The following is a 26,887-nucleotide window of genomic DNA, read 5'->3' as shown; positions in this document are numbered from 1 at the left end:
TCTCTCTTCCCTCGGACCTTACATACTGGAAATGGCCAACTTTGAGTCTACGCTTTCAGTAACAGCTTTGGGCAGGGCTGTTGTGTTGTGGTAGAGCTTGGACATAGTGCCTTCACTAACCAGAAGAAGACAGCAGATTGAGTTTCTAATAGATCTATCTGGAAATTGACCAGTTCCAGTCGATAGCTTTTTTTCTGAGTGCATCTCCATTGCAAAGTGTGCATTGACTCTGTTTCTTTAGAAAAAAAGCAGCACAATGCTCTCTCTCAATATGTTTCGAGAGACTTTGCGATAATGCAAGACCAGTATTTCATTTCAGTTGCATTTTTTATATATATTCGTACATCCCGCTTTCCACTTAACAGCTTGTCTCCATTGTGCAAAGAGAGGAGAAGTAAGAAAAACAACAAGGCGGACAATTTGGCAGGTTTAAATCCTGGTTGAGCTTATTAGTCCAGATATTCTCATCCTGATTGTGGAGGGAAAGCCTTGGATTATTGAGACAAGCAGTCTGCATGCATGTGTGGCAGAGAGAAGGAGGAGCGTCTGGTGCACTGATTCACATAATAAGTCAACTAATGAGAGTTTTAGACAAATGTCGCTGTGTGCTATAAACAAAGAGTTTGGAGAAGGTTGCTGTCAGGAAATAACTTGTCACCCTTTACCCTGTGAGAGTGAAAAGAAGGTTAGGAGTACAGCACCCAGCAGGGAAGCCTTCTTCTGTCAGGAAGTTTTGGCACTGTGACCTTTTGCCCTCTATGTTATCCCTTTTGTGTTTTCAGTTGTTTCTCTACGGCCATTTGTCCTCATCCTCCCAGGACAAAGACATTCCTTTCATCGATGCCCTACTGAGGTTTTTTTTTACAACCAGAAAGTGCTTTTCTTTTTCTCAGTTAATTAGTTTTATTGCAAATAGTTTGATGGGTTTTTTTTTAAATAGCGGCAATTCTTGCAAGTGTTTTAGGATATTATCACTGAATATGATAATCGTAGCAACATTAAATGTCAGCTTTTTTTTTTATCCTCAGCTCCATGAGCAACTTTTCCACTCTCCATTCAGCCTTCCTGTTATCCGCTGAAGTCTAAGAACAGGAAGGTTGTGTATTTCTTAGGCTTGATTATGTGCAGCCTAAGAGAAACACTGACATGTCTCAGCGTGTTTCTTTTTAACTAGCTTCTTACCTCTGTCCCTGACTTAATTTTAACCACCTTACTGTGACTGGAAGTAGATATTTTCAAGTCAACTTTTCATAATAACAGCATTCACTCTAAAGATTGTTGTCAGCTTGACATAATATGGCTTATTATTAAATTCCCCAAATGCACCAAAAATCCTGAAATCCTCAAATATGTTTTTTTTATCTTTACCTGTCTGTTGCCATGATTAAACTGAAAGAAAACACTCAGTATTCTTTCTGTAAGACTGCAAATATGACCAAAATGGCAAAACCTTCCACTACTTATGCTTTCCTTTTCCATGTTTAGTGGAGGTGTTGGGTCCTGAGAGCTGCCAGGCGTGAAGAGAATTGAGTCACACATCCCTCTCGAGCCCTCACAGATATATAAGCAGAGTCAATAAGCGACACAGTCGGCTTCCGCTCACAGACTAGCACCTCACTTCAAACACTAACCTGATGTATTTCCTCATGGAAAGAACAGCCTGCAACCTCACAGAGATAATTCTTGCACAGCTTGGTTTGTCACTGCAACGTCTTTTGGCCTAATGTGCCATTTTCAAAATGTAGATAAATCAAACCCTCTTTTACTTGATCTTAGGGATGTGCCGACATTGTGTTCTTGTTAAGATAGATCTCAGCGGTCTTTGATCAGGAGCTTAGAAAGACCTGCTTCACACCACTTCCTCCTCTAAATCCGCCTCTCAGTTCTCCACATTAGGCTCAGGGGTAAAGCCAATCACTTACTAATACAGTATCAGCTTGTGTAGTAGACACTCACTTACTAATACAGTATCAGCTTGTGTAGTAGACACTGGCTGTGCACACTTACTGTTCCAGTAAAGTGCTCTCGTAAGGCTACAGTGTTAGTGTGCACATGTGTTCACTAATTCGTCTATTGGCACTTGTAACATTTAAACCATCAGCTCTGCCAATTCACTCTCATTAGAGTTCCCCAATTTCTGTTTAATAGGCAAATGAAGGAAGCAGCTCTGCTCCCTGCTCTTTTTCACTCTTTTTATCTTAGGATGGGTACAGCTTTTTACCAGCTGTGAAACACAAATAACTTCTCACAAAGAACATAATTGATGCCATTACATTTTTTTTTCAAACAGGCTTTGTGGGAAGTGATTGGGGCAAGCTGCTCTTACGTTCAAGCCTTTTATGGTTTGCTTTTGTGTTTTGAGGATAAGCATGTTTTATTTGATTTCTTTTTCAGCCTCACAGATCAGAGAGGACTTACAGCCCGTTTTATGATGCCTGAAGTGAGCATTATTTTTCTCTCTGGACCCCTTAGACTTGCAGTCAAAGAGAAGCAGAACTCGCCTGCTGCTGTTCATGTGTGTTTGTAAAGGTGCAGGTACTATACTGCAGCACTTTATTAGTGTCGGCTGTAACTGCGCAGTATTTTATAAAACTTTGTGCTGTGCGATCATTGTTTTTGCAGCTTGGTATATTAGAACGAGGCCTCTCTAGAGTGCAACTAAAAAATCTCTTGACCACAACTTTCTTCTTCTTTCTTGGCTGCACTAGTGCTCACAGACATTTTATGGCTTTTCACGTGCAAACTATCAATTAGATGAAGTGAACATCTGACTGAATTAAAAAAAAAAATACTTTGCTGTTACCTCTCCTGGGGTATCGGTTTACTCGGTATCTGCTAAACTACCTTACCCCCACTGAGCACCTGAGGCTTATTTCTCCTCATTACTTCTGTGCAATGGTGTTTTTTTTTCACTGGAGACCCCTACTGCTTGGAAAGAGAACTGCAGGGAATGAGATAACACAAAATGAGCATAAGAAGCATCTAATATTCCTGTAAAAAAAATGACAAAATGGCATGTGGATAAAAATGCAACATGCAGTTTTATGTACATGTTCTGACTTGTTACAAGGTGTTCTGTCTATGTGGAAAATATTTCAGTCCATTTAAATTATTCACACCACTGTTAGCCTACATTGCTGTCAGGGTTGAGGAATAATGTCGCTATGAAACTATTAAATGTCTACTGAATCCTGTGATAGCTTAGATTTGATCATTTGTAAGCAGTTGCAAATATTTCCTTTTGAAACATGAAGCCACCAAATGAAGCCACCCAGCCCCACAAAAACGATAAATCTGTCAGTTGCACTAATGCACACATGGGTGCACACAAACTGTCGTTGTTATCATTTTTGAGTTGCCTTTTAATTTATTCTGCAGTCTGCTTCTGCTCATGCCAGCTCCCAGTGTGCTTCTGCATAACACTGCAGACCTGAGCTGAGTGTGCACAGAACGTAAGAGCTGTGCAGATTTATTGGGCCAATAAATTGCAGGAGTGATCAGTTCTTGGAAGAGTCTGAGCTCCATGTGCTCGATTGCCGTTCTTAACAAACTTGCTTTATCGCCTGAGATACACTCAGCTGTTTCTCTCCTCGGGACCACCTTCCATCTAAACAAATGCCCTTGCAAGCTCAAAGTGCACATGTGGAGCAAATGTGCTCTAATTGACTGACGTACAGTTTATTGCATTCACAGCCATGCTCTTCTGTCTTGTGCTTGCTCATAAAACATGATTTAGTAAACAGAGACGGGCAGATTATTTCCCTCTTTAACACGTCCTGCTCTGACTCCGCCCGGTGCGTACCGGCACTCGGCTGCGGCAAAACGCACACTGGGAATTTGTGAGAGAACAGCTGGCCGTAAAGTCACTCGCACACGACCTCACATCACAACCCCATAACTCGCATGTGCGAGTACAGTAGTTCTGAGTCCAGGCAGAGCTGAAACAGCCTCCGTTGTCAGAGTGTAATTGAATGCATACGCTCTCGGGAGGTGCGAGAGTTCACTTTGTTCAGGCTAAAAGTGCAGCCAGGTTCACCGTTGAAACGCTATAAATCACCTAAAAAAAGTGAGATCAGCAAGCTGGCCTTCACAGGGCATTTTTGCCTCGCAGGGCTCTGTCTGCTCGTGTGTGTTTGAAATCTTAAGTATACCTTGGCTGAGATCAACCTTCCATTGTTTTGTAGCCAACTCTGCTATCGTAAAAGCTAATTTCTAGAACTCCATTGGTTCCTCTATTCCCTCCCTCCTCTCCATCTTCCATGATCAGTACCAAACCAGTTGCCTTCACAGTTGCTGTGCCCTAACTTCCCAGCAGCTGCTGGAGTCTCAGGCACTGTAGGGACATTGTGTGGTGAAAGGGATCATTGTTTTAGGAGCGGTTTGGGTTTGGATTGTTGTGTAGTCTGACTGCCGGCTATGCGTTGTGTGAACCAATGCACATGTGGGGGCATCGCACTTTTTTTAAAATATAAAATGGTACACCGAGTTCCTACTGGAATGTGCAGCCCCACTTTAACCTTCAGTCTCTCCTTTATACCTTTTCTTTTACGTTCTACTTCTCCCTCCGTCACTAAGTGCAACCCTGGGTGCAGAAGAGGAACAGAGTAAGTACAAGGGAAAGTAACGGAAGAGGGTGGAGAGAGGCGAGGCACATAGTTGTGGCTGGCTAATTGAAAGCCAGCAGTTCGGTCAGTAAAGTCCCCATGTTTGGGAGTGGTCAGGAATTTTCAAGTCATTTCTTTTGTTTGTGCAGAAATGCAATAGTTTGACAGCTGACGTTGATGCTAATCTAACTTATTTCTGGCATTGAAATAAATACCAGAAATATTTTGTGCAGTCAAATAGCTTTTTTAAAAATAGTTGTTTGAAAAATTGGTTTAAAATTTGCATGACTATTGAAGTACCTTTCATTATGTGCATCTCAGCCTGTTTGTTCACATTTTTGCATTTGACCAGAAAATCTGCTGCAGTGTGTGACCCCTGTTAGTAACATGACTGTGTAGTGGCTGGAGAATAAGTTATTTTCTTTGGTGGCATGGTAAGAGGAAACATTTTGCTTGGCTGAACTTCATAAAATAACTACTTACTGCAGTAGTGTCTATAAATAATATACCTCACATACTCTGAGGGCCAGAGGTGCGACAATATATGCAGCTGAGGAGACGAGACGATGTATGAATCTTGAGTTACCAAATAACCTATCATGCATAATTTTTGGTCTGTCAGAGGAAGCTGGAGTATCCAGAAGGAACCCGTTCAAGGAGAGAACGCACCAACTACATGCAGAAAGTTCCTGGTCACGTTTGGATCAGAGGGTTTGATCTCGTAAGGCAGAAGTGCCTACAAATTTGAACCCTCCTTTTTTTGTTGCTATTTTCTCACCCAAAATATTTTTGCATTTGTTTAAATATATGGTGGTCCTATGCAAAAAATAAATGAACGATTCTTTCTAATGTATTCTGTAAATCTCAATCTTTATTTTTCTCTCTCAATTTTCCATTTTTTTAAGACAGTGAAACTGAATATATGTGCTGACTTTTCAGGCATGCAGTAAAATATAAATTTCACTCTCCTAAACATGTCTGAAGTGCACTTTTCGTTTCCATACACAAATTATTGCATAGAAACTTTTGATACCTTCTTCTGCTCCTTTTCTCATTCTCTTTGAGTTAGCGTGTTTTTACGAATCGTTTGCGTGTCAAATCTCAGCTGGAGGGCTGATATCATGGTGCGTCCGCAGGCGTCTGACCTGCTTAGCGATAGCAGTCAGAGGTCAAGGGTTGCTGATCTGAACAGGAAAGCCTATCCATGCAGAACAACACAATGTAAACAAACCATTAAACACCATCTGCAGTGGCGTCAAATGCCCCGAAGGGTGTTGTTTGTGTGGCTGTTTGTGTCGTCGTAGTATCTCTGATTTCCTCCCCCAGTGACATGCGAGGATCAGCCGAGCCAAACAGGAACAGAGAGGCGGCAGAGGCATGACCATCTGGTATCTACTGTTGCATTAAATTCCCCGCTAGACAGTTATATTTTTAAATGAGAAGGTTGATATCTGCTTTTTTGACCCTAAAATCCCAAAGAGTACCACTGTGTGAGCTTGTGTATTTAAGATTCAGAAAATCTAATTATTTTTGGCTTTTCTGGATTTCCATGTTTTCCTCCACACATACCGTTTTGATTTCCCCACCTTTCCTTCCTCTCTCTTTCTAAACCCAGAACTCTCTTTCTATCTTCCTAATCTCTCCCTCCACTGTGCTCCCCATCCTCTTATCTCCTGCTTGTTTTCTCTGACAACATCACATCCCCTTAATGTCACTGCCTGATACCCCACCCTCCGATCTTTCTGCTGTCTTCTCTGCTAACATCGCAGGCAGTCAGCCTCTATTTGGCTACGTCCGCTGGTCTAACACCTGCCACTCCGATCTCATACTGGGAAAGTGTGTGCGCGAGTGCCAGTGTTCACCTAGGCCTGTGAGCATGTGTAAAAGGTCACATTTGCTGCTTGCTTCAATGTGTCAGTTTGTTTTACCATCTTAACCCTACAAACAGGGGGATGTGTGGATTATAGGCAGATTGAGGCTGCTGCGTCTCTATTCTGAGATGCCCAGAAGGAGAAGCCTGTTAATTTAGCTTCTAAAAATACAAACCATCTTCCCAGCAGGTCACTCTAAGGCCCGCTGTGCTCGACGGGGCTCTGATGACAGCTTCTTTACAAGGCGTGTGTGCACACACACATGTAGGCATTCTTCAATAGTCCCTTGTCAGGCCTAGTTTCAGTGATGCATTTAGTTTAGTTTGAGGTACGAGAGCCCAGCAAAGACATTTGAATATTTCACGGTTTTCCAAGCTCTCTATGTCTGATCTAGTGTGTTTTTCTTTTTTTTACTGGAATTACAGGAAGGGATATCCCGATTGTGATTATTGATCCCCAGTTACGATCCAAGTCGTTTATGTACAGGCATTTACTCATATTCAGTTAATGTCCAATACTGCATTAACAAAAATCAATGACATGTAGCTTGAAGACTGGAAAGTTATATTGTAGTATTAAATAAAACGTTACATTGCATTAGTATTACAAGGCCTATAAAAATACTGTGATTATGTCATCCTTAACCCAATCACCAGTTGAACTCCAGATGCTGCAGAATCCATCCGTTTTGTTTGTAAACATATACTTTAAGTACAGTTACAATTTTTAATAAACCTATTTCTTGTTCCCATTGATGATGTTTGACTGCTTAGCAGTTTGAAGTAGGCTAAAGCTAGCATCATTTAATTTCAAGCTGTCCAGATGTTTCACATGCCTCACGATGCTGGATGCTTGAAACTCAAAGGTAAATTTGGGACGCTGCTCATTTCTGATTAAATTAGTTAACAATTATGTGACCACTTTGGAAAACTCATAGAGACATGAAACTTTATTCCCAGACAGTAAGCTAATACTTCAATACGAAAACTTGAGAAGAGACAGGAACTTCCCAGAAAAGTAACAAACCCAATCAGGACACAACTGAAACCTGTAAATTTCACACCATTTATCACAAACTATTCAGAACAGAGGAGAAGGGGCAGAAGCAACACACATGCATCAAAGAAATGACAAGACTTAATGTTTCACAAAATCTTTAATGTTATCACATGTTGACCCATTTAACAAATTTTTCAGAACAGCAGCTTATATAGCAAGATAAGAAACAGTGTGATAGCAATCTTTAAAAAAAAAAAAAGCTACGCCAAACAATGTTACAAACTTTAGATGTAATTAACCCCAAAAAAATAAACAAGCATACCAAGAACAGAGACAGGTGTTTTTTTTTTATTATTATTATTTTTTTGTCAAAGACTCCTTTACCATCTTTTAAAATGCCTTAATATGGACACTAGCTCTGGTTAGTGTTCCTGGTTTTAGTTTTAATTCATAAATCATAGTTTCGATAAAGTTTACTTTTGACTTGGTTACATTCCAATTTAGTGCCTCAATTTTAAAAAGAACAAATATTCATCAATACACTGGATGAATGAAAACAAAGATTCATCATCACTTGTTTGGTGGGCTTTTGATCATTTTAACCATATTAACCCCAGTAGTTAATGCCAACTCATGCTTGCTGAAATTTTTTACAGTGAAAATCAATAAATCAGAATATGCACTCAGTTGAGGCCTGTTTGTCGGATTAAAAGTATCTTTTGAAAATAACATTTAAGCTGGTATTAAACAGACTTTTCATTAAGCCCACATTTGCATTACTTTAGCACCCTTACAGTGCTTTTTAAAAAAATCTGGTCATGCTAATTTTCTTAATTATACTATGCATGTGAAGTGTGGAGGCAAACTTTTTAGTTTTCACAATAAACCTTTTGTCTGTTCCTTAAATATAACATCCTATTAGTGTTGCTGTTATGCATATATTGCAATATTTCAAAACGATTCATTCATTTGCACTGGTTTAGCTGGCAAACATCAAGATTTGACTCATGTGGGATTTACAGCTGCTTTCCCCACCACACAGAAAATTTTTTGTCACATCTCAAGGAGCACTCGACTCCCCCACCCAGAAAACTAACGCTCATTGCAGATTTTCATAAAACATCATTTTTGTACAGAGAGACATCCAAGCACCCAAATTTGGGCCCTAATAACGAGCAGCCTCCATTATTCTCCTGCCGGGTCTCGGCTCAGGGCAAGATGGATGGAGATGAAAAATAAAGTGTGGAGACGAAGAGAGAAAAGCCGACTGAGGACGGTGAAGAGGAACAGATTTGAGTCGAGGCTGAAGGAAACGGGCAGCGAACATTTAATATTTAAGTGAAATGAATTAAAAAATTCATATGAATTAGTGAGAGGGAGAAGGGGATGATAAATGGGAAATGTGGGTGAGGAGGAGGAGGATCGGAAGCGAGCGTGATCTTACACCAGAGAAGATTTATTAGCATGTAGAGCGTGCACTTGTTAACGCGTCACTGGAGAGGACACACACACATGCTCCGTCGGTCAAAAGCCACTTCAGTATTCAGTAGTTCTCAGAGTGAAATAAAATCAGGTTTTCGGTCTTAAAAAAAAAAACAAAAAAAAAAAATCATTTAAGGTCATAAAATAATTTCTTCTGCTCTGCCTTTGTTTGATCCCCCGTCCTCCTCTCTCGACTTTCTTCTTTGCTTCTCACTGACTTCATGCGTCTCTCTGTCTTAAGCTTATGTTCAAGTTCATGCACACCGTGTGTCCATTTTGCTGCTGACAGAGAGAACTGGGGGGCTTATGGGGTCGTTCAAATCCCGGGTCAGCGTCACCAGAGTCAAATCATTTTGGGGATTGAGGAAGATTTGTATGCTGCTGACTGGGTTTGTGAAAGTGTCAGCCAATGCCTGCCTGCACACAGATTCACCTCAACAAGTTTAAAATGTCGCTGAAAAGTTTCAGTGAATCAGTTCCGAATGTAAAATTCACATGTTATTCAGTGTGCACGAATGAATATATTTCAAGTGTTTATTTCTGGCCAGTGTTATTTATGGTGGCTTAAAGTTAATGGAAACCTAAAGTTCAGGTTCAGGAATTCAGAATAGTACTGAAAATCAAATGAATTTATTTTAATCAGCATGACCAACACAATTATGGTCATGCTGTAGATTTGATAGTTTTCCAGCTGAACTTCGTAAACATTCTCCTCAAGGAGAGTGAGCCACAACAGGTCATTGAGGAAGAAGCTGTCTATTTAAGGGTTGAAGGAGAAAGTTGAGTGTCAGGAAAATACTCGCCATATTTCTAAATAAGTTCTCTTTTTCTCACAATGTTTTCCCCCTTTCCACCTCCCCGGTTGCCTTTGCAGGACAGCGACATTCAGAAGAAGATTGACCATGAGATCCGGATGCGAGATGGAGCCTGCAAGTTGCTGGCTGCTTGCTCACAGCGAGACCAGGCCTTGGAGGCAGCAAAGAGCCTGCAGACGTGCAGCACTCGCATCATGGCCTACATGTCGGAGCTGCAGAGGATGAAGGAAGCTCAGGTCATGCAGAATGTCCCACGCAGGTCCTCGGATGCCGGCCCGATGGACGATAGACTTCCCTGCAAAGGGAAAGTGGCAATCTCAGGCATGTAAAAAAAAAAAATGAAAGTAAAATTAAATAAAAATAAAATTAAGTTCCACTGATAAATTGGGAATTCAGGGAGCAAAACTACATGAGAAAACCATTACAAATTTGATCCGGTTTTGCACCTTCACAGTAGTGGAAAAAGCGAACGTTGATAAAATGGTAAACTAGCAGCGTGTGTTTTTTGTGGCTTGTGTACATCTGTTCTGCAGCTGTAGAGCAAACTGCAAATCTATTGTCTGTGAAGCTCTGACAGTGACTGAAAGCTGCATAGACACGTGGACAGAAACACACACACACACACACACTTGTCAGCTGGACAGGGGAGGTGATTAACATTTTTGTGGTCTAATCCGCCGTCTGTTGCTATTCCAGATCTTCGGATCCCTCTTATGTGGAAAGACACGGAGTACTTCAAGAACAAAGGAGGTGAGGAGTCACCTTGTGTGCGTGCGTGCGTGCATGTGTGTATGTATGTGTGTGTGAAGGAATTTTTTCAGTTGGTCTGTGAAAGATTTACGTCTGTAGGATTTATTAAAGATGCATGTTGGAGAGAAGTTATCTGTTGCTGGATTTTGTATGCTGCTTCTCGTGACTCAAGAACAAAATCAACTTTTTTTCCCTCCTTCTCTGGAGAAACCTTGGATGCCAACTTAAGATTTAACCCAGGATTTTCACCAAGGAGTACAGACAGACCATGAAGACTGGAATTTTTTTATTTTTTTTTTGTCTGTGTTAGTTCCTGGAGCTGATCTTTTACAATCTTTTGCAGCTTTCGCAAAGATCTCAGTGAGCCAACAGTTCAGACTTGCTGGCTTTGACTTTTGGCTCTGAGAAGTCTGGACGTGCACCGACTGAACAGAGTCTGTATTAGCAGGGCTGACAATACTGCAGTGGAAGGAAGCTGTTATGGATCAGTTGCATTTTTGTTTCATTTAAAATTCACTGACACACAGCAAATCTAATGACTGTTATGCTTAAATTGCCTATTTTCCATCTCACCAACTGGATAAAGCTAATTTGGGTTAACTCCTGTGCAGTCATTATAATATTTTTTAGTGCTCAGTTATTCCCCTGACAGCTAATATGGAATTAATGTGAATGACCTTCGCATACAAATGAAACGAGTTAAGAAAAGAGTGTTCTCAGCATATTACAGTTTTATTCATAGGAGCTTAACTGGTAAAAATCTGAAAATGGGGGATCCTATTGCATTCATGCCCGTTCACGCTGATCCCCCAAACTAAAACGACGTGAAACCAATTGTCCGCAGAAAACCTATTTGAGGCTGCAAAAGACTTGAGTCTGTCCAGCAGGGCAGCAACCCTATACAGCCATATCTACAAAGGAATAGTGTAGATTAAACCCTGTCGATTTCAAAATTGATCGTCCATTCTGATCAAGCATCAATTTAATTGATTTTTTAAAATTATTTTGCAAAGAAGGATGGGGAAAGACATCAGCTTCTGGATATTACGAAGGCTTCATGAAGCAATACTTTTGGATTTTTATGAGCACAACATTCTGAAAGTGATCGTCATTTTCTTTCTACTTTGCAGTCATGCACCACTTTGTGTTGGTGCTTCACAAAAACAAAAAAAATCTGAAGAAAACACAATGAAGTTTGTGGAAAAAAAGTAAGAAAACATGAAAAGGTCGAAGGCGTCTCAATATGACACTACATACGCCCAGAGTGGCTTTTAGCCGCAGTGACAGCAAAAATGTGTTGCTTTACGTTCAACAATGTGCCTGTTAGTGGTCCTGTTTGCCTATTGACAGGCACGGTTGCTGAACTGAGACTAACAACAGAGGAGTTTGTTAGACCTCCAGGAGCGTCGAGTTCTCTGTCACGCTTCGCCTGTTCAGGTTAAGTGCCCCGTCTACAGCAAAAACGTCCGACATCAACGCTTTCCTCCGATTCTTTCTCTCGCAAAAACGTGAAGGGAGAGGTTGAAGCTGGAGTGAGTCGAGTGAAAAGTTGCAAATGAGTTGAAGCTTTGTGAATGTGCGAATATGGTTTCTCACATTTCTCCCTCTCCTCTGTCCCGTCGCGCAGAGCTCCATCGATGTGCCGTGTTCTGCCTGCTGCAGCTGGGAGGAGAGATCTTCGACACGGACATGGTGATAGTGGACCGGACGCTCACAGATATCTGCTTTGACAACACCATCGTCTTGTAAGCTATCTGTCCGTTCTGTGTTTACGACACTCTATCAGTGTATCAGTCCGTGGCTCGAGCGCTCAGCGTGTACAAATTTTTGTAAAATGTAGAATTCAAAAAACGCAGTATTTTGGAAAGAGCAGGCAGCACTTAAAACAGACATTCATCTTGAAAGACTTGCAGCTGCGATTGAAGCAAAAATATTGCTGCAAAGTATGTAGGAGTATTTTGTTGCAAAATATTTGCAATATTTGTACAAAAATACAATATTTTGTCATAAATATATGTAGGGCAAATATATTGCCCTATATATATAGCAGTCTATTACACAAAACTACTTTAGATTGGGTAATGTTATAGGTGGTGGTTAAATTGTCACAAAATGTGAATAAGCTTAAGGGACATGATGCATTCAGAAACACGCTGTACATGGCACTTGCATTGCTAGCAACTGTGTTCATTTTCACACGGTACACGTGACAGACTGTACGGTTGTGTCCTTGTGCAGCAGTGAAGCCAGCCCTGGCTTTGAGCTCCGAGTTGAGCTGTATAGCTGCTGCTCAGAGGACGACTACTCTGCCGGAAGCACGCCCAGAAAACTGGCCAGCAAGTTGAGCTCCTCGCTGGGCCGGTCAGCGGGAAAGAAGCTCAGAGCGGCGATGGAGCCTGGAGCTTGCAGTCCCGTTAGTAACGGAGGGGCAGCTCCTCTCCTGCTGCCGGTTCCCTCTGTGCCGTGAGTTCGGGTTACGCTTCTTGCATGCTTTTCTCTCATTGTTTTGTACGACATAATATAAAAATGCTGTTTTGTCCGTCTTTTGTTGGTTGTCGACAGGGGCCCGAAGTACCACCTCTTAGCTCACACCACCCTGTCGCTGTCACACGTCCAGGACAGCTTTCGCACGCATGACCTCACTATTTCAGGCAACGGTGAGTGGCAGCCTCCATCAATCTGCGCCCTCGCCGGCTCTCCCGCCGCCATATCGGCCATCTGTCTGCTCTTTGTCCTGCTGCCACTCGTCTGCGTCTCCTGTCTCCTGCTCACGCTCTCGTCATTTTCCGTTAACCGCCGCGTGCCTCCTCCACCTGCTCCTCCGCGTTGATTTCTGACATGTGACCATCAATGAGGTCGCTGTAAATAAAAGTTCTGCAAGTGGGGAAGAGGGTGGTGGGCTTGGGGGGGTTACTGCTGTGTAAAACTGAAATGATGGAGCCTAACAAGGGCCCAGACCCAGAGACAGACGTTGGCTCTTGTATTTTATTCATTGGTCCCCTCAGCGCGTTGTAAAGTTTCATAGCTGCATTTCATGTGCAGCCTCAGCAGCTGCCTGTCTTTTAATCCCAAGTGCTTCTCTCTGTGCGCTAATGCATGGGTGGGGCCTTGGAAGAGCGCCTCTTTATGCGCATGCAAATAAATTTGAGTTGTTTGCATGCGAAGCTTGAAAGCAGTGTCGAAAAATATTGCGATTAACTTTGATTCTTTATGCTCTTGTCCTCCAGAGGAATGCTCCTACTGGCTGCCTCTCTACGGCAGCATGTGTTGCCGCCTCGCAGCTCAGCCGCACTGCATGACCCGGCAGATGATGGCTGGATGGTTGAAAGTTAAGGCAAGTTGGGCCAGTAGTTTGTGCTTGCACACTGATTTGAGCTCGTCTTTAGAGGGTTCTGTTTGCTTTCCCTTCGTTTTTCTCCCTTCGTCTCTGGCTCAACTCGCCGCCCCTCTTCGTGTTTGCAGCAGTGTGGAGGTGATCCCAAGACATGGACAAAAGTCTACGCCGTTCTAAAAGCAACAAGCCTTTTCTGCTACCAGCGACAGGAGGATGTGGACGCCAATGTGGAGCCTGCTCTGACCATCGGCATCAACAAGGTGAGCTAATGAGCAGCTTAGGAGCTTGCTATGAACATCTAAAAAGAGAGAACATAACAGGTTCGACATTCAACCTCACAGAACCCACAGCTTTATTTTTATTTGTTTTTATTTCACAACACCTAAGGCGCAAGCAGAATTGACGGTAAAGTTTTTGGACTCCTGTCAAGTACATCCCAACCCAACCGGGAGAGCCTGGTACTTAAATATAAATAAGAAGGTAGCTGTTTATTTGGTAACTGGTGTTCCCTCGAGCAAGAAGCCCTTATCTGCCCCGGCTGAGCTGTCAAGCGGTCAAGCTGACTGTTTCTCAGAGTCTGAGCTTAGAAGGATTTAGAACGTTGTAAAATATCCACTATAGTTGTCTCTTCACTTAATAAAAAATCCTGATTAGTTGGTCCTGAGGCTAACAGGTAATCCCAGAGATGGGAGGCTTGCGAGACGTAAACGTTTGGCTATTCTGAAATATTCCTGGTTGCAATGAACACAAGAGAATCACGGTGTGAAAACTAAAAGAGCACAAACGATCCACTTTTATCAAGGTAACTCTGTCTTAAAAACTTCACTTGGCAAGCTACAATGTCTGTTAAGCAGCAGATTGAGATGGCAAAACTGAAAAATAAAACAACCCAGTCAATATCTATTTGTTATTCTTGTGGTAATCTATAAGTCGTTACAATATTCACCAACACGTGTAAATAAGTAATCATTGTTCAAGAATACAAGACGTGTCCCTACTTAATCTACATAATAATTTAACAGAGCCTCACTCAGAAACGCTCAATGCCTTTAAGGGTGCCTGAAAACAGAGCTTTACTAATTAAGCAGGCTTAACATCCCTAATTACATCTGTTTATTGCGTTTCTCTCTTTGGAATCCCTTGAAGAAAAAAAATGTCCATCTCCATCAAATATGGGGAATCATGTAATTTATGATTCAATTTGTGATTCAGAATTCTCCCAGGATCAAAGTGTCAGTGACTCAGTCATCTCAGGCTTTTTCCCTTTTTCTGTCTGAATCTCAGCACACAACTGCCCCAAAGCAAGGTCAGCCCACGTCTGAGCAAACCTCTGGCTCTCCTGCAGAGAAGGAATCAAAGCGCTGCGAAAAGATAAACGGCACAACACTGCCATCTAGTGGTCACGGGCACAACGGGGGGGGGGGGGACCAGACAGACGGAGGATGTGGGAATTGGGAGTTTGCTCTTTTTGTTGGATAATTGCTGATGGGACTAATTGCTATCTTTATTAATGAGGGCTTAATTTCAATGGGGGACTTCCATTTACAACCGCTGTAATGAACAGCTGCTGTGACAAGTAATTTGGATTAATCAGAACAGAAGCGCTGCTGTCCAACTCCCCGTCTGCGGGCGCTTTGCGGCAGACCTTTTCAAGTGCCGTTTTTGTTCCAGGAGACCAGGATACGCGCGTCAGAGAAGGACCCCCACGGTAAGGGTCAGAACATCAGCATCAGCAACCGATACGGAGGGGAGGAAGTCACGCACACCCTGAACACAGAGAGCCGGGAGGACACGCACAGCTGGATGGAGGCCTTCTGGCAGCATTTCTACGACATGAGTAAGAGAACATTTTACCTTTACAGAAGCCGCCTGACGAGAGTCAAAGAAGCAGTAAGAGAGGAGGATTTTAACGTCTTTGTTTCTCCCTAAACAGGTCAATGGAAGCAGTGCTGCGACGATTTAATGAAAATTGAACTTCCCTCTCCAAGAAAGCCAGCTCCTGTCACACCAAAGCAGGGCTCGCTTTACCATGAAATGGGTAAGTCTTTACCCGCCCTGGAGATGTCGCCTAATGGGCTCGTTTTAGTTTGTTTTAATTCATGCCAGAAAGACAGAATAAAGAGAACGCTCGCTGCGCCTGCACTGCATGTGACTGTGTGTGTTCTTGAATTACTGGGTGGATGTGCATGAAACACACTGCCATGATTAGATTTTCCCTCTGCAGTAGCTCTAACTCTGCTTTTACGTCTCTGTTCTGTAGATCGAGGAGGTCTTATCTCTGATGTGCTGACTCACTCTGTCTTCTTTTTGTTTCCTCTTTCACTCTCTTCCCTGCGTTCTGTGATCCTCTGGTTTATACTCTTCTGTTCTTCCTTATTTATATATATTATCTTCTATCCATTTTTCATCCACTTCTATTGCAAATTTCAATTTCAAACATCATCCTTAATTCATATTTTATTTTTCCACATTCTTTTCTTGCCTGACTTTTAAACATAAATGACCGTTTTTTAAAATATTTTTTTCCATAACCACCCACACACTTTGACCCTGTATTCTCTCTCTTACTCACCTCCTGTCCTCTCCACTCTTCCTGTCTTACCAATCCTGCTCATGGTTTTCTTAACCCCCTCCTGGCAGCCCCTCTTTCAGCGCCCTCCTGTGAGGGTCTTCTGCTGCAGGATAACGCTGTGTCTGCTGAGATTCGTGCTCTGCTCTCGTCCTATTACAATGACAGGTGAAGTAGCAGCTGCAGGGTTTTTGCATAAACTGTGTTGCCGTCTTCAAAAGGATGCGATGAGGCTCCGTTCAGATCTGGCGTTAACATGCGCTCTGACCGATCGGATGCCTGTTACCTGAAGCTGAAGCTTTTGGAACATCAAAGTTTCACATTCGGTCACTTTGACAATTTTATTTCTGCAGTTTACCCGAGTCACATTTTTTGGAGTTATTTGCTATTTAAGATTTATTTATTTACTAAGTTTCTTAGTAGATGGGATATGGGGAGAGAAAAAAAGAATATAAAATGTGTGATTTTACAAAGCTCAGCATTATTTTACAGACTCTTAAGGTTTTAAACCCTAGAAGAATTCCAACAAAGAGTTTATTTTTGTCGACTTAAATGAAAATAATTGTAATTTTGGAGTATTTTTAGTATGTGCAGATAGTTTTTTACAACACTTTTCTAAATGTTCATATATGGAGCCAGCTAGACTAACTCTGGAATTTGAAAGGAGTCATATCATATTAGTAATTTGTTTCCTTCAGTGTCTCTCGTGGCATTTAGCTAATCAGACCCAGAGTAACACCGGTGAGGGTCCAATAAGGGTCAGCTTCACTCAGACAAAGTAATGATGATGCAAAACAATAACAGAACAACATTTTTTAAAAGCAGTGTTTCTGTAAGAAACTAATTAGAAAAAAAAAATCTTTATGACTTTGCATAATTTGAAATAAAATCCAAAAAAAGCTTTTGTTTTGTAAAAACAACAAAAACTTTGACTGGTTTCTTACACCGTTTTTTTTTTTTTACTTCTTCATCCAAACACAGTTTAAATAAAAAGTCTCAGACTAAAATTTACTTTTATTTTTAAAAATGGAAATGTATAATTTCACCAATTACTAAATGGAGTCGATCCGAATGTAATTCAAATGTATGTGCAGCTGTTTTATTAAGATTTTCAAAGTTGATTAATATTAAAATCAAAAACAAAACAAAAAAGGTATTTGAAGTGGATAATTGAATATTGAGCTGTAGATGCCTGGGCTGCAGTTCAGTATCCTGACATATCTTTTCTATGAATTTGTGTTTTTCAACGTTTGTGTTCAGCCAGCATCCAGATAATTGCAATGTGGGGTGAGACTCTGCACATCGCCTTAAAAGCACCTTCCTGATTTAATCTCAGTGTAACATGGTGGCGATAGCATCATGCTGTATTGCGCCTTCCCATTAACAGTGTGTAGAGTTGCTGACATGATTGATGCAGCTAAATACAACCATAAACATACAGACAGCTGGAGTAGAATTAATTAGATCACAGCACATTCACATGCTGGAATGGTCCAGTCAAAGTTCAGACCTAAATGTATCTCTCCATCCTATCTGACTGAGCTTAAGCTGTTTTGGAAAGAAGAATGGACACACCTCATTAAACTCAGCATTTTGACTTTATTCTCAGAATACAATTATCCACAACACACTTTGTGTTAACCATCCACATAAAATTCCAATAAACACGTTTGACGTTTGTGGTTGCCGTGTTGAGGAACCTGAAAACTCTACTTCCCAGCGTCTTGATTAATTTTGCTGCTTTTGTTCTGCAGTTATTGAGTCATCCGATGACCTCAGCAGCACCGTGTCCGACATCCTGGCCCGGAGAATGCAAGAGCTGGAGCTCCGCAGCCAGCTGGGCACTTCTCCCACCTGGATGTCTGTATTTGAGGAGAACAGTCCGAAAAGCACCGGCTTCCCTGTCCGTCCGTGTACCTCCCGCCTGTCTGGCCACAGCCCTCACTCTCCTCACCGCCTTCCCTCTCGGAGCCCCGTGAGCCCGCACCGCTGCCCACAGCCGGGTCTGCTCTCCTCTGACGCGAGCCTGACGTCGGACAGCGACAGCCACTGCAGCACCAGCCCGTGCTCCCACCGCCACGGCTGGCCCGAGCCGTCGTCGAGCTTCTCGCTTTTGTCCTCCTCGCCGTCCCGCCTGAGGCCGCGCACTCTCTCTCTGGACGCTAAGCTCAGCACCCTCCGGGGGCGAGGGTACGGCGGCGGAGGGGCCCTCCAGTGCTCCTGCCAGCCTCCTTCCTCGTCTCTGCTCGCGCCTCACCCCATCTCCTCCCGCTCACCTCTGTCGCAGCGCAGCACGCAGACCACGCTGTCCTGCTCCAGCTCCACCTCCAGCAGCAGCTCCAGCAACAGCGAGGGCAGCCACAGCCCCGAGTCGTCAGAGGGCGGTCCGTTCTCCAGGCCCTCGCCGGCTCGACGCAGCCTGAGAAACCTACGGGCCAGGCTCGATCCGCGTAACTGGCTGCAGAGTCAGGTGTGAACTTATTCCCTAATGGACGTTTGTTTTTGTTTTTTTTTTTTGCTTGTTTGTTTAAGCATACACATTAACAGGCTTATTATGTGAACTAAACTCAAGGATGTGTGCAGCTGCCTTTGACAGGAAATGGTGGTTTAGAGAAGACCTGCGTGGGTCAAACTGGAAAATTAGTTTTTTCGTCGTTGTTGTTGTTGTTTTAACCCAGAAGATGGTGACAATCACTGCAGGAGCTGCTGGGTTCCCACAGTTTATAGGATGGGAGACAATGTGTTTGCTTTCAGAAATTACATTGATGCTGCTGCTTTGGAGAGAGTAAACAAAAAGCTAAAGAATTGCTTAGATACGCTGCACACTGTTCAAACTCTTAATGTGATCTTGAAACTGGAAAATATGTTATTTTTTCCCCCTTTTTTCATCCGTACCTTCCACTGAAACATCATTTTAAGGTAAAAATCTATCTTGTTGTCCCAGTCATACTTTATCTGAATGTAATTTATTATGTTATAAAATGTGAAGTGTTTCTGCTGCAGGGGGGTCTGTGACTTGGAGCAAAAGAGCACTTCACAGGAAAGATTTACATATTTATGATTTTATTAACAGATACACATGGTAAAACACGGGTGGTGGCAGCATCCTGGTGTGGGGAGATTTTTCTTTAGCAGGGATATCAGGCTGCAAAAAGACTCAAGTGGAGGTTCACCTTACCTCTCAGCAGGGCAATGACCTTAGAAATACAGTGGGAGCTACAGTTCGTCATTCAGGGACTACAAGGCGTGAGATTTTAAACAACATACCCCGTTTGTGCAGTTTTGCTCCGCAGCGATTCTGCTCTTTTAGGTTGATGAGAGGTTAATGTTTGTTGCCTGTTCTGTGACTCCTGCTTCAGTGTACTCACTTATTTACACGCCAGAAGAGTCTTTTAAAACAACTATGCAGCATTTTGTTCTATTGGTTAGACGTTGAACTACCTGTGATCATACTAACGGTGAATTTGGGGGAAGTTAAATGCAGGTGTTTATATTTACTGTACTGGTTCTGACTGACATTTTCAGAATTGAAAAAAATTAACTCTTTGCTTTGGGTTTCACCTTTATCTGCACATCACTGGAGGGCTGCCGTCAGAACCAAGTGGTTGTAGTCGAAGTAAGGCATTAATAGAAAACTCCAATCCAAACTCGGTGTCATGCTGCACCAGAACCTTGGCAGTGTATTGCATGGTTTCGGTGTTTCGCTTCCTGCCTGTTGAGTCTAAGGGGAAAATCCAAAATAAGCCACGACTCGATTAATATCAAACATGAAAATTTTTAGATGTCGGCTCCGTTTTGGAAACTTTTTCTTCTACATACCAGCTATGGGATTGTAGGTGCAGACGTCATGTCACATTTCCACCCCTATATTTTTTTTAACTGCAATTGTTCTCACCATTTCTTTTTGTTTTTACATCTTTTGAATTAACCAAATTACAAATGGGAGTTTATGACTGTCGGTGAATCCCGTTTTTTTGTTTTTTCTCCACGTTTGTCAATCATTGTGGGCTCATATTTACTGATATACGTCGAGCAAGCATTTGTTACTGTAAATTATTTTGTAAGTTAACAGATAGACCTCGCCCTGTCATTTTGTTACATAGCTGATTTTATAAATGCAACTGTACAGATGTGTGATGATCAGAAACTTAACAGGTAATGTGCACATTTTTATTTGTTAACGATTAACACTGTTAAGAGTCTCCCTCTTTTGCAGGTTTTGTGTGTCCCGCCTATAAAGCATCTGTAAAAGGTTGAGTACAAAATGAGAAATGTCACATTTAAATAATATAACGTTAATTAAAATAAATGTTTATAGTTTTAAAACTACCCCGGCTTTACGCATCTGTATTTGTCATTCAGAAATGCATAAGCATGGTAGTAGCAGCGTCTTGCTGTGGGAACGGTTTCCGTTGGCAGGGATGGTCAAAAGGAAATGAAGCTAATTAAAGAGGGATCTTGGTTGAACATATGCTGGAGGTTGCAAAAGAGTTGAAGGTTTGGAGCAGCGGTTCTCCTCTCAGAGAACACCGTTCTATCCATCTACAGTATTTATCTGTTTAACCATCCAATTATTCATGCATCCATAATTACTTAGCAGGAAAGTGTAAAGTGAAGTGTAATCTATCAATCTAATTAGCCAAAAAGCATCTGGACGCTTTACAATAACAAAATTAGAACATGAAAAATGTACTGTAGGTCTGACCTTTCTACACAACATTAGCCATGCAATACTGTGGTATAGGTCAAAGCATACTTGTGCTAAAATGAACTTCATTTGGGAATCAGTAGAAGTTTTTATGTTCACAAATGCTCTCTAGCCAATCTAAGATTCAATAGCTTTGCAAAAAAAAAAAAAAAAAGTACTGGTATTTTCTACGTCTGCAAAGCTGGAAGAGGCATACCCCAAAAGATCCACGGCTGCAATTAAAGCAAAAGGTGGTTATAGAATGGACTGTGTAGCGGTGTGGACTACAATAACAAATTTAACTTTTGATCAATCACAGGACATCATAAAATATGCTAGCGATTGAAGTAGTAATGTGTCAAAAACGGAAAGAAAAGGTCAACACTGGAGGACATTTTAGCAATGCAGTGGGCATTAAAATTCAAATCCAACCTTTGTAGTTATCTGCGTCATCCTTATTATGGGAGCTTTTCACAGAAATGTTGCCCTCAGTACTTCATCAAACAGTTGTTTGGTCCAATGCTTCATTTCACTCCAGCGCTTCAAATCCCAGTAGATACCCACTAATATAGTCAGGCTGAGCAAAGACTTTATTGTCAGAGATTTCGTAGCAAAGCCGTAGATTAATAATCAACAGTACAAAGCACAATTACAAACATAGGAGGTAGTCACTGCTGGGTCTTCACTGCAGACTGCATAGAGGAAAGCTATGGCCATGCTGACTGAAATGTCACAGAGAAAAACCCAAAGCTCCCTGTTTTCTGTTTGTAGTGCACAGCTGTACTATCGTTGTGCTATTATAAGTTCACATTTGCTTAAAATATATATATATATATATTAAAAAAAAAACACATCTAAAATCATACCAACACCAACATTCACATACTGATCAATACATTACAGAATAACACCTTTAATACTTTATATTGTATACTTCATAGGAAGCTGCTGACTCAAGTGAGACATTTTATATAGAGTTTGGCAATTAAATGAGTTCTGTTAAATTACATGTTTCATCATTTTAGGTCCTTCTACGTTGGAGCGTCTTTCTGTGTGCGCTTGTGCTTCCCACCCCCCACAGCCTTCGCCGTCCACTCGCATTAGCAGGCACAGCGAGGGTTGGACGCCCGCAGAGCCCAACCGGACAGCGTTCTCCAGACAAGCGTAGAGAACTTTGCAGGGCACGTTCCGGCTCTGCTGATGTACGCGGACGAGAGTCGATGGAGCCGCTTCGCGCCGAAAGTGTTGTAGTGTCCTGGGAGGACTTGGTCAACCTGGTGGATGTAACAGTTTTTCAGCTTTAGGAACAATTTATAGAGTGAAACTAAAAGCCCTTCTAGGAGGGATTACGCATCTTCTTCCAGAACTAACTAGCGTAATTCAATTTGAATCACTGTCAAAGCAGCTTTAAATTAGGGCTGTGTAATAATATTGATTTTGCGATATATATTGATATTTTCTTTCCTAAAAAAATCGATATTCATCCGCAAGTATCGTAACATCCAACTGTCACCTTGCTCACTCACTGCTTGCTTTGCCGGGAGAGTGATTAGGTCATCAGGCTTAGAGTGATTCCTTCAGATGTTAAGTGTCAAGGTTAAAAAGGTATCAAACTATTCAGAGCAGGGTACTTGGTGCACTTTATTTACTTTACAAAAGCATGCAAGTTACAGTTTGTATTGTTTCAATTAAAAGAAACATGTTTTCTCACCACTTCTTTGATTCATTTTGTCCAGCTGTCGACTTTAAGTCTGTGTCCATGTCCAACCAGAGCCAGGTATTGTGTAGTTGGTGCTTTTAATCAGTTTTCAGTTAAATTAATTCAATCCAACTCTATAACAGTCACAAAATGTCACCACAATCACTCTGTCCCCCTAAAATCTTTCAGAAAATCGCAAAAGTGTATTGAATTGTATCATTTGCTGAATATCGCAATATATATCGTATTGTGAGCAGAATATCGTGTATCGCATCATATTGTGAGATTATTGTATCACTACAGCCCTACTTTAAATGTGCATCTGCTGGCATGTAAACACAAAAACAAGACACGGTGTGTTTTAGCGTTACCTGCTCGCTGTCCACCAGCCCAATGAGACGCTCGCAGCTGCTGATATAATCGCTGACCTGGCTGTAGGGCAGCCAGTCAATCATGGCGCCGTCGTACACAACGTCTCCGCTGAACAGCAGCTTATTGTCGCGGTCGTGGAGGCAGATGCTGCCCCGAGAGTGACCCGGCATGTGAAGCACCGTCAGCTGTCTGTCACCAAGGTTAATAACATCGCCTAGACAGGAGGAGGAGGAGAGAGAAATGCTCAAGTTATTGACGCACAGGCATAACTCTACAGTAGGTACAGTAGGAGCAGCTTACAACTCAAAGGGTATTGATGCCCCTTGAACTTTGTCACATTACAGACAAGTTTCAATGCATGTCGTTGTGACAGATTCACAGAAAGCGGTGCGTCATTGTGAAGTGCAATAAAAATGATACAGAGTTTCCAAATTTATATAAAAATCTAAAAATAAATGCAACAAGCACTTGAATTCAAAATCTGGAGACTGAACGTTTTGCCAGCGCACTTTTAAGATTTAGTCAGTCTGGACTTTGACCTGTCTATTCAAACACACGAGTGTGATTTGATCCAAACCAGGATTATGCAAGATTTCTGATTCAAAGAGCCATTTTCACCCCTTTCTTTTCTAATTAAAATCTATCTAGAGCCACAAAAGGTACATTGATAATGAAATTTGTTTTTACTACTGAATAAAACAGAATTGTGCAGGCTACTGAAAAGACATAAGAAATCAAAACATAAGAGGATGTTGGCAAATCCACTTATCTGCTTCCTTTTTTCAAGCAATGTTAATTTTCTGTTGGGTTTTTGGAGAACGTCTTTATAAACCACTATACAAATGCAGGCCAACTGTCTTTTTTTTTATATTGTCTTTTGCAGTGTTGAGCACACTTACACACACATAGGCAACCCAACCCTGTTTTGTTTAAGATGGGGCTTCAGTGTACGTGAAACAAATCATTGGACAGTCATACAAGCATGCTATTTAAATATAATTTTTAAAGTTCATTTTGGTCAAAATTATAAAGAAACTGAAAGTTCACATGCTGATCTAAACCACTGCATTCTCACTAAAATACAAGAGGGTTAATGGTTGTAAATGTTAAAGGAGTTCAAGGTGGTATGAACATATTGTGTAACAGGCCTTATATATTCAGACTAAATTAAAACATGCTTGACCCTCATGTCCCCTCCAGCTCTTATCTTGTCCAGAGTCTGAAGCCTTCCGTTTGGCATCGATTTCATCCAAACCAGGTATGACTTACACAGTTTGACAAAGGGTGAGGCTGGCATGCCATGCAATAAGATATACCAACTGCACTGCACCAAGTGGCTCTGACACAGCAGGGATTATTTTTGAATATTTACTGGCCGTACAGAAACTATACTATGAAAGAATGGCAGTGATGAGATGTAACTGAAGTAACCTTCAAGAGACTATTTACTTGTAGGGAAGACCACCAAAGGCAGTGATATTGTAACAGTACGCCTGTTTGTGCAGAACCTTACACAGATTTATTCTGCTCACTAATTGCTGATGTTGGATATCTACTTTGTGCAAATGTAAATTAAAGCTGGTGGATGCTGCGACAAAGCAAACCTGAATAGCAGAATTCAGGAAGTGTGCCCAGTCTTTGCTTCCATTCTTGGAAGAGCCATCAAAGTGATCAACACTGGCTATAAATAGAACAGATATGTAGATAAGGGATAACAGCTAGAAACAAAAAAAAAAAGACTGATCCCTGTAGGCTTGCTTGGGAGGCTCATAAATCACTTGTCCAACTGATTGCATATTTTTGAAAAATGGCATTGACATTTTACGGTTTACCATAATATTTTTACTCGTTTTTAATGCAGATACTGGTTGTAATAAAGCTGTGTAATAATGCTCCTTCCCACTGCTGCCTCAGACAGGCATACTGTAGTATATACTGCATTATATACTGTACATACTATACAGGTACTGTGTCCAGGTTTAGTGCAGGTGTGCATATGGATAAATTTAACAATTCAATGTTGGACTTTTGCCAGTTTTACGGTGACTCAAGCAGGCCTTTTTCAGCTATTTATACCGGTAAGCCCACGCTTTTCCCTGCATGCATCATTCCAGGTGTCTGATCTCAGATCCGCATCCCCCATCGCGAGGCTTAGCATCTCCTACCCACCCTCCTGCAGGATGTGTGTGGGCTGCACAGCCTTGACTTTGTAGTGTCTCGCCCTCCATCCCGGACTGGGAGCCACGGCAATCTCCCTGTCGCTGAGCCAGGTAACCGTCTCGAAGTTGTCCCCATTCGCCAGGGCATCGACCTCCGCGCTGTGGACGCCCACCTGTTGGAACTGATGCAGACCCCCCGAGTGGTCGAAGTGGGCGTGGGTGGCAATCGCCAGAAGCGGGTTCTTCCTCTGCGGGTCTTTCCCGAGCAGCCCGTTGGCGTCGATGTACTCAGGTAAGCTCCTCAAGCCCAGACCCGTGTCTATGACCACGTCCTGGTGGGTGCCGCGGAGAAGCCAGATGTTGGCTCGGTTCTCCGACTGGTAAAATCGCTCCTGGATCCAGAAGAGTCCGTCTCCCAGCGACTTGTGGGCGTACCAGTCGGCTGCAGACATCCCCAGTCATGCAGTAGTCCAGGTTATCTTCAGCGGGTATTGTGCTGTCAGGGGAGGTGTTAGCAGCCTCGTAGCTGGCGGGGATATGTTGTCATTTAGGCTAATGTGATGGTTGCTACAGACACACCCGTTGAAAGAAAGCGCATGCTCATTGGTCAGATGTGCGAATGACGATATACTTTCTCTGGATACTCATTGGATGTAGTTAAACCCCGCCTTCCATTGAGTCACACAAGTTAAAGCTACATTTACACACGCTGTCATAGTGATGGGAATTCCGACTCCTTTTGAAGATCCTGCTCACAAAGCTCTTTAGGATGTTCGCTAAATTCTACTTATAACATGTAAAAGTATGCAAAATGTTTATGTTTTCTGTTTTTGCCCACAAAACAATCATATACATTTCGGAGTTTATATTGTTAGAGCCAGCAATAGAAATGAACGGATATCAGTTTCAAAAATACTTTCAAATAGTCTATTGGTCTGGACGGTCACTTATAGGTTTTATTATTGCAAAAGTAGATCCCACATTGCTAGTTGCTCTGAAAGCTAATGGAAAATGATCACAATACACTTGCAAAATAAGGCTAATACTGTTTTCAAAAGAAAATTGTTGCTTTTATAGGATGCACAGTGTATAACCTTTGTTTTTAAAAATCAGCTTTTTTCCAAATTTCCAGTTGAAAATACAGCAGGAATGAGTTTTAAAGTCAAATCTAGGAAAGTCGGAGGTTGTGTAGATCAACCCTAGTTCATTGTCCAACTCTGTATGTGTAAAACACAGAAAAGCTGCAGACTTTCTATTTATTTGGACTTATTATGGTTTGACTTACCTTAAACTAGAGGCGCATTCAGTATGCAACATGTACACAGGCAGGAAATAAATGGAAATGTCCAGACGCTCTGAAACGGGAATCTGATCCCATCGTTCAATTGAACGAGTTGGCTGACTAAGACGGCTCGTTCATGACTGACACATCGGTGTCTTATATTATGTCTGTAGTTTTCGCAGTGTGCACACGTTGCCACGCCGGTCTTGTGAGAAATTCTGTTCCCCTGAGAAAATCTGTTCCCCCTGTGTCGGGAGCGCGCAT

At 42.0% G+C, this 26,887-nt stretch overlaps 2 protein-coding genes across 6 annotated transcripts in view; one reads left to right on the top strand and one right to left on the bottom strand.

The window, feature by feature from the left end:
• Nucleotides 1-20,753, top strand: part of rtkna (rhotekin a) — a 64,646-nt gene extending 43,893 nt beyond the window's left edge. For all 5 annotated transcript variants that reach the window (XM_008418946.2, XM_008418947.2, XM_008418948.2 and 2 more), the window contains exons 2-11: nucleotides 9,831-10,092; nucleotides 10,468-10,521; nucleotides 12,149-12,266; nucleotides 12,760-12,984; nucleotides 13,084-13,178; nucleotides 13,749-13,855; nucleotides 13,984-14,115; nucleotides 15,527-15,692; nucleotides 15,789-15,893; nucleotides 18,179-20,753. In XM_008418946.2, coding sequence (XP_008417168.1) covers nucleotides 9,831-10,092; nucleotides 10,468-10,521; nucleotides 12,149-12,266; nucleotides 12,760-12,984; nucleotides 13,084-13,178; nucleotides 13,749-13,855; nucleotides 13,984-14,115; nucleotides 15,527-15,692; nucleotides 15,789-15,893; nucleotides 18,179-18,900 — 1,986 coding nt within the window. In that variant the 3' untranslated portion in view covers nucleotides 18,901-20,753. The remainder of the gene's footprint in view (nucleotides 1-9,830; nucleotides 10,093-10,467; nucleotides 10,522-12,148; nucleotides 12,267-12,759; nucleotides 12,985-13,083; nucleotides 13,179-13,748; nucleotides 13,856-13,983; nucleotides 14,116-15,526; nucleotides 15,693-15,788; nucleotides 15,894-18,178) is intronic.
• Nucleotides 20,754-21,683: 930 nt separating this feature from the next.
• On the bottom strand, nucleotides 21,684-25,938 carry mblac2 (metallo-beta-lactamase domain containing 2). Its single transcript, XM_008418945.2, has 3 exons — nucleotides 25,352-25,938; nucleotides 23,182-23,396; nucleotides 21,684-22,385 (listed from the first exon to the last, which is right to left on the bottom strand). Exons 1-3 carry the CDS (start codon nucleotides 25,791-25,793, stop codon nucleotides 22,212-22,214), a joined length of 831 nt encoding a protein of 276 aa, XP_008417167.1. The 5' UTR covers nucleotides 25,794-25,938; the 3' UTR covers nucleotides 21,684-22,211.
• Nucleotides 25,939-26,887: the final 949 nt, after the last annotated feature.

The sequence above is a fragment of the Poecilia reticulata genome, linkage group LG9, assembly GCF_000633615.1.
Source record: "Poecilia reticulata strain Guanapo linkage group LG9, Guppy_female_1.0+MT, whole genome shotgun sequence".
Lineage (NCBI taxonomy): Eukaryota > Metazoa > Chordata > Actinopteri > Cyprinodontiformes > Poeciliidae > Poecilia > Poecilia reticulata.
The sequence above is the reverse complement of the archived record's forward strand: the minus strand, read 5'-3'. Positions and strand labels throughout refer to the sequence as shown.

Excerpts from the sequence above, each read along its gene's own strand:
- mblac2 (XM_008418945.2), bottom strand. The coding sequence starts at position 25,793 with ATGTCTGCAGCCGACTGGTACGCCCACAAGTCGCTGGGAGACGGACTC. Across the intron at positions 23,397-25,351 it reads CACACACATCCTGCAGGAGG|GCGATGTTATTAACCTTGGT; the intron begins GTGGGTAGGAGA and ends CCTCCTGTCTAG. Across the intron at positions 22,386-23,181 it reads GGCTGGTGGACAGCGAGCAG|GTTGACCAAGTCCTCCCAGG; the intron begins GTAACGCTAAAA and ends TACATCCACCAG.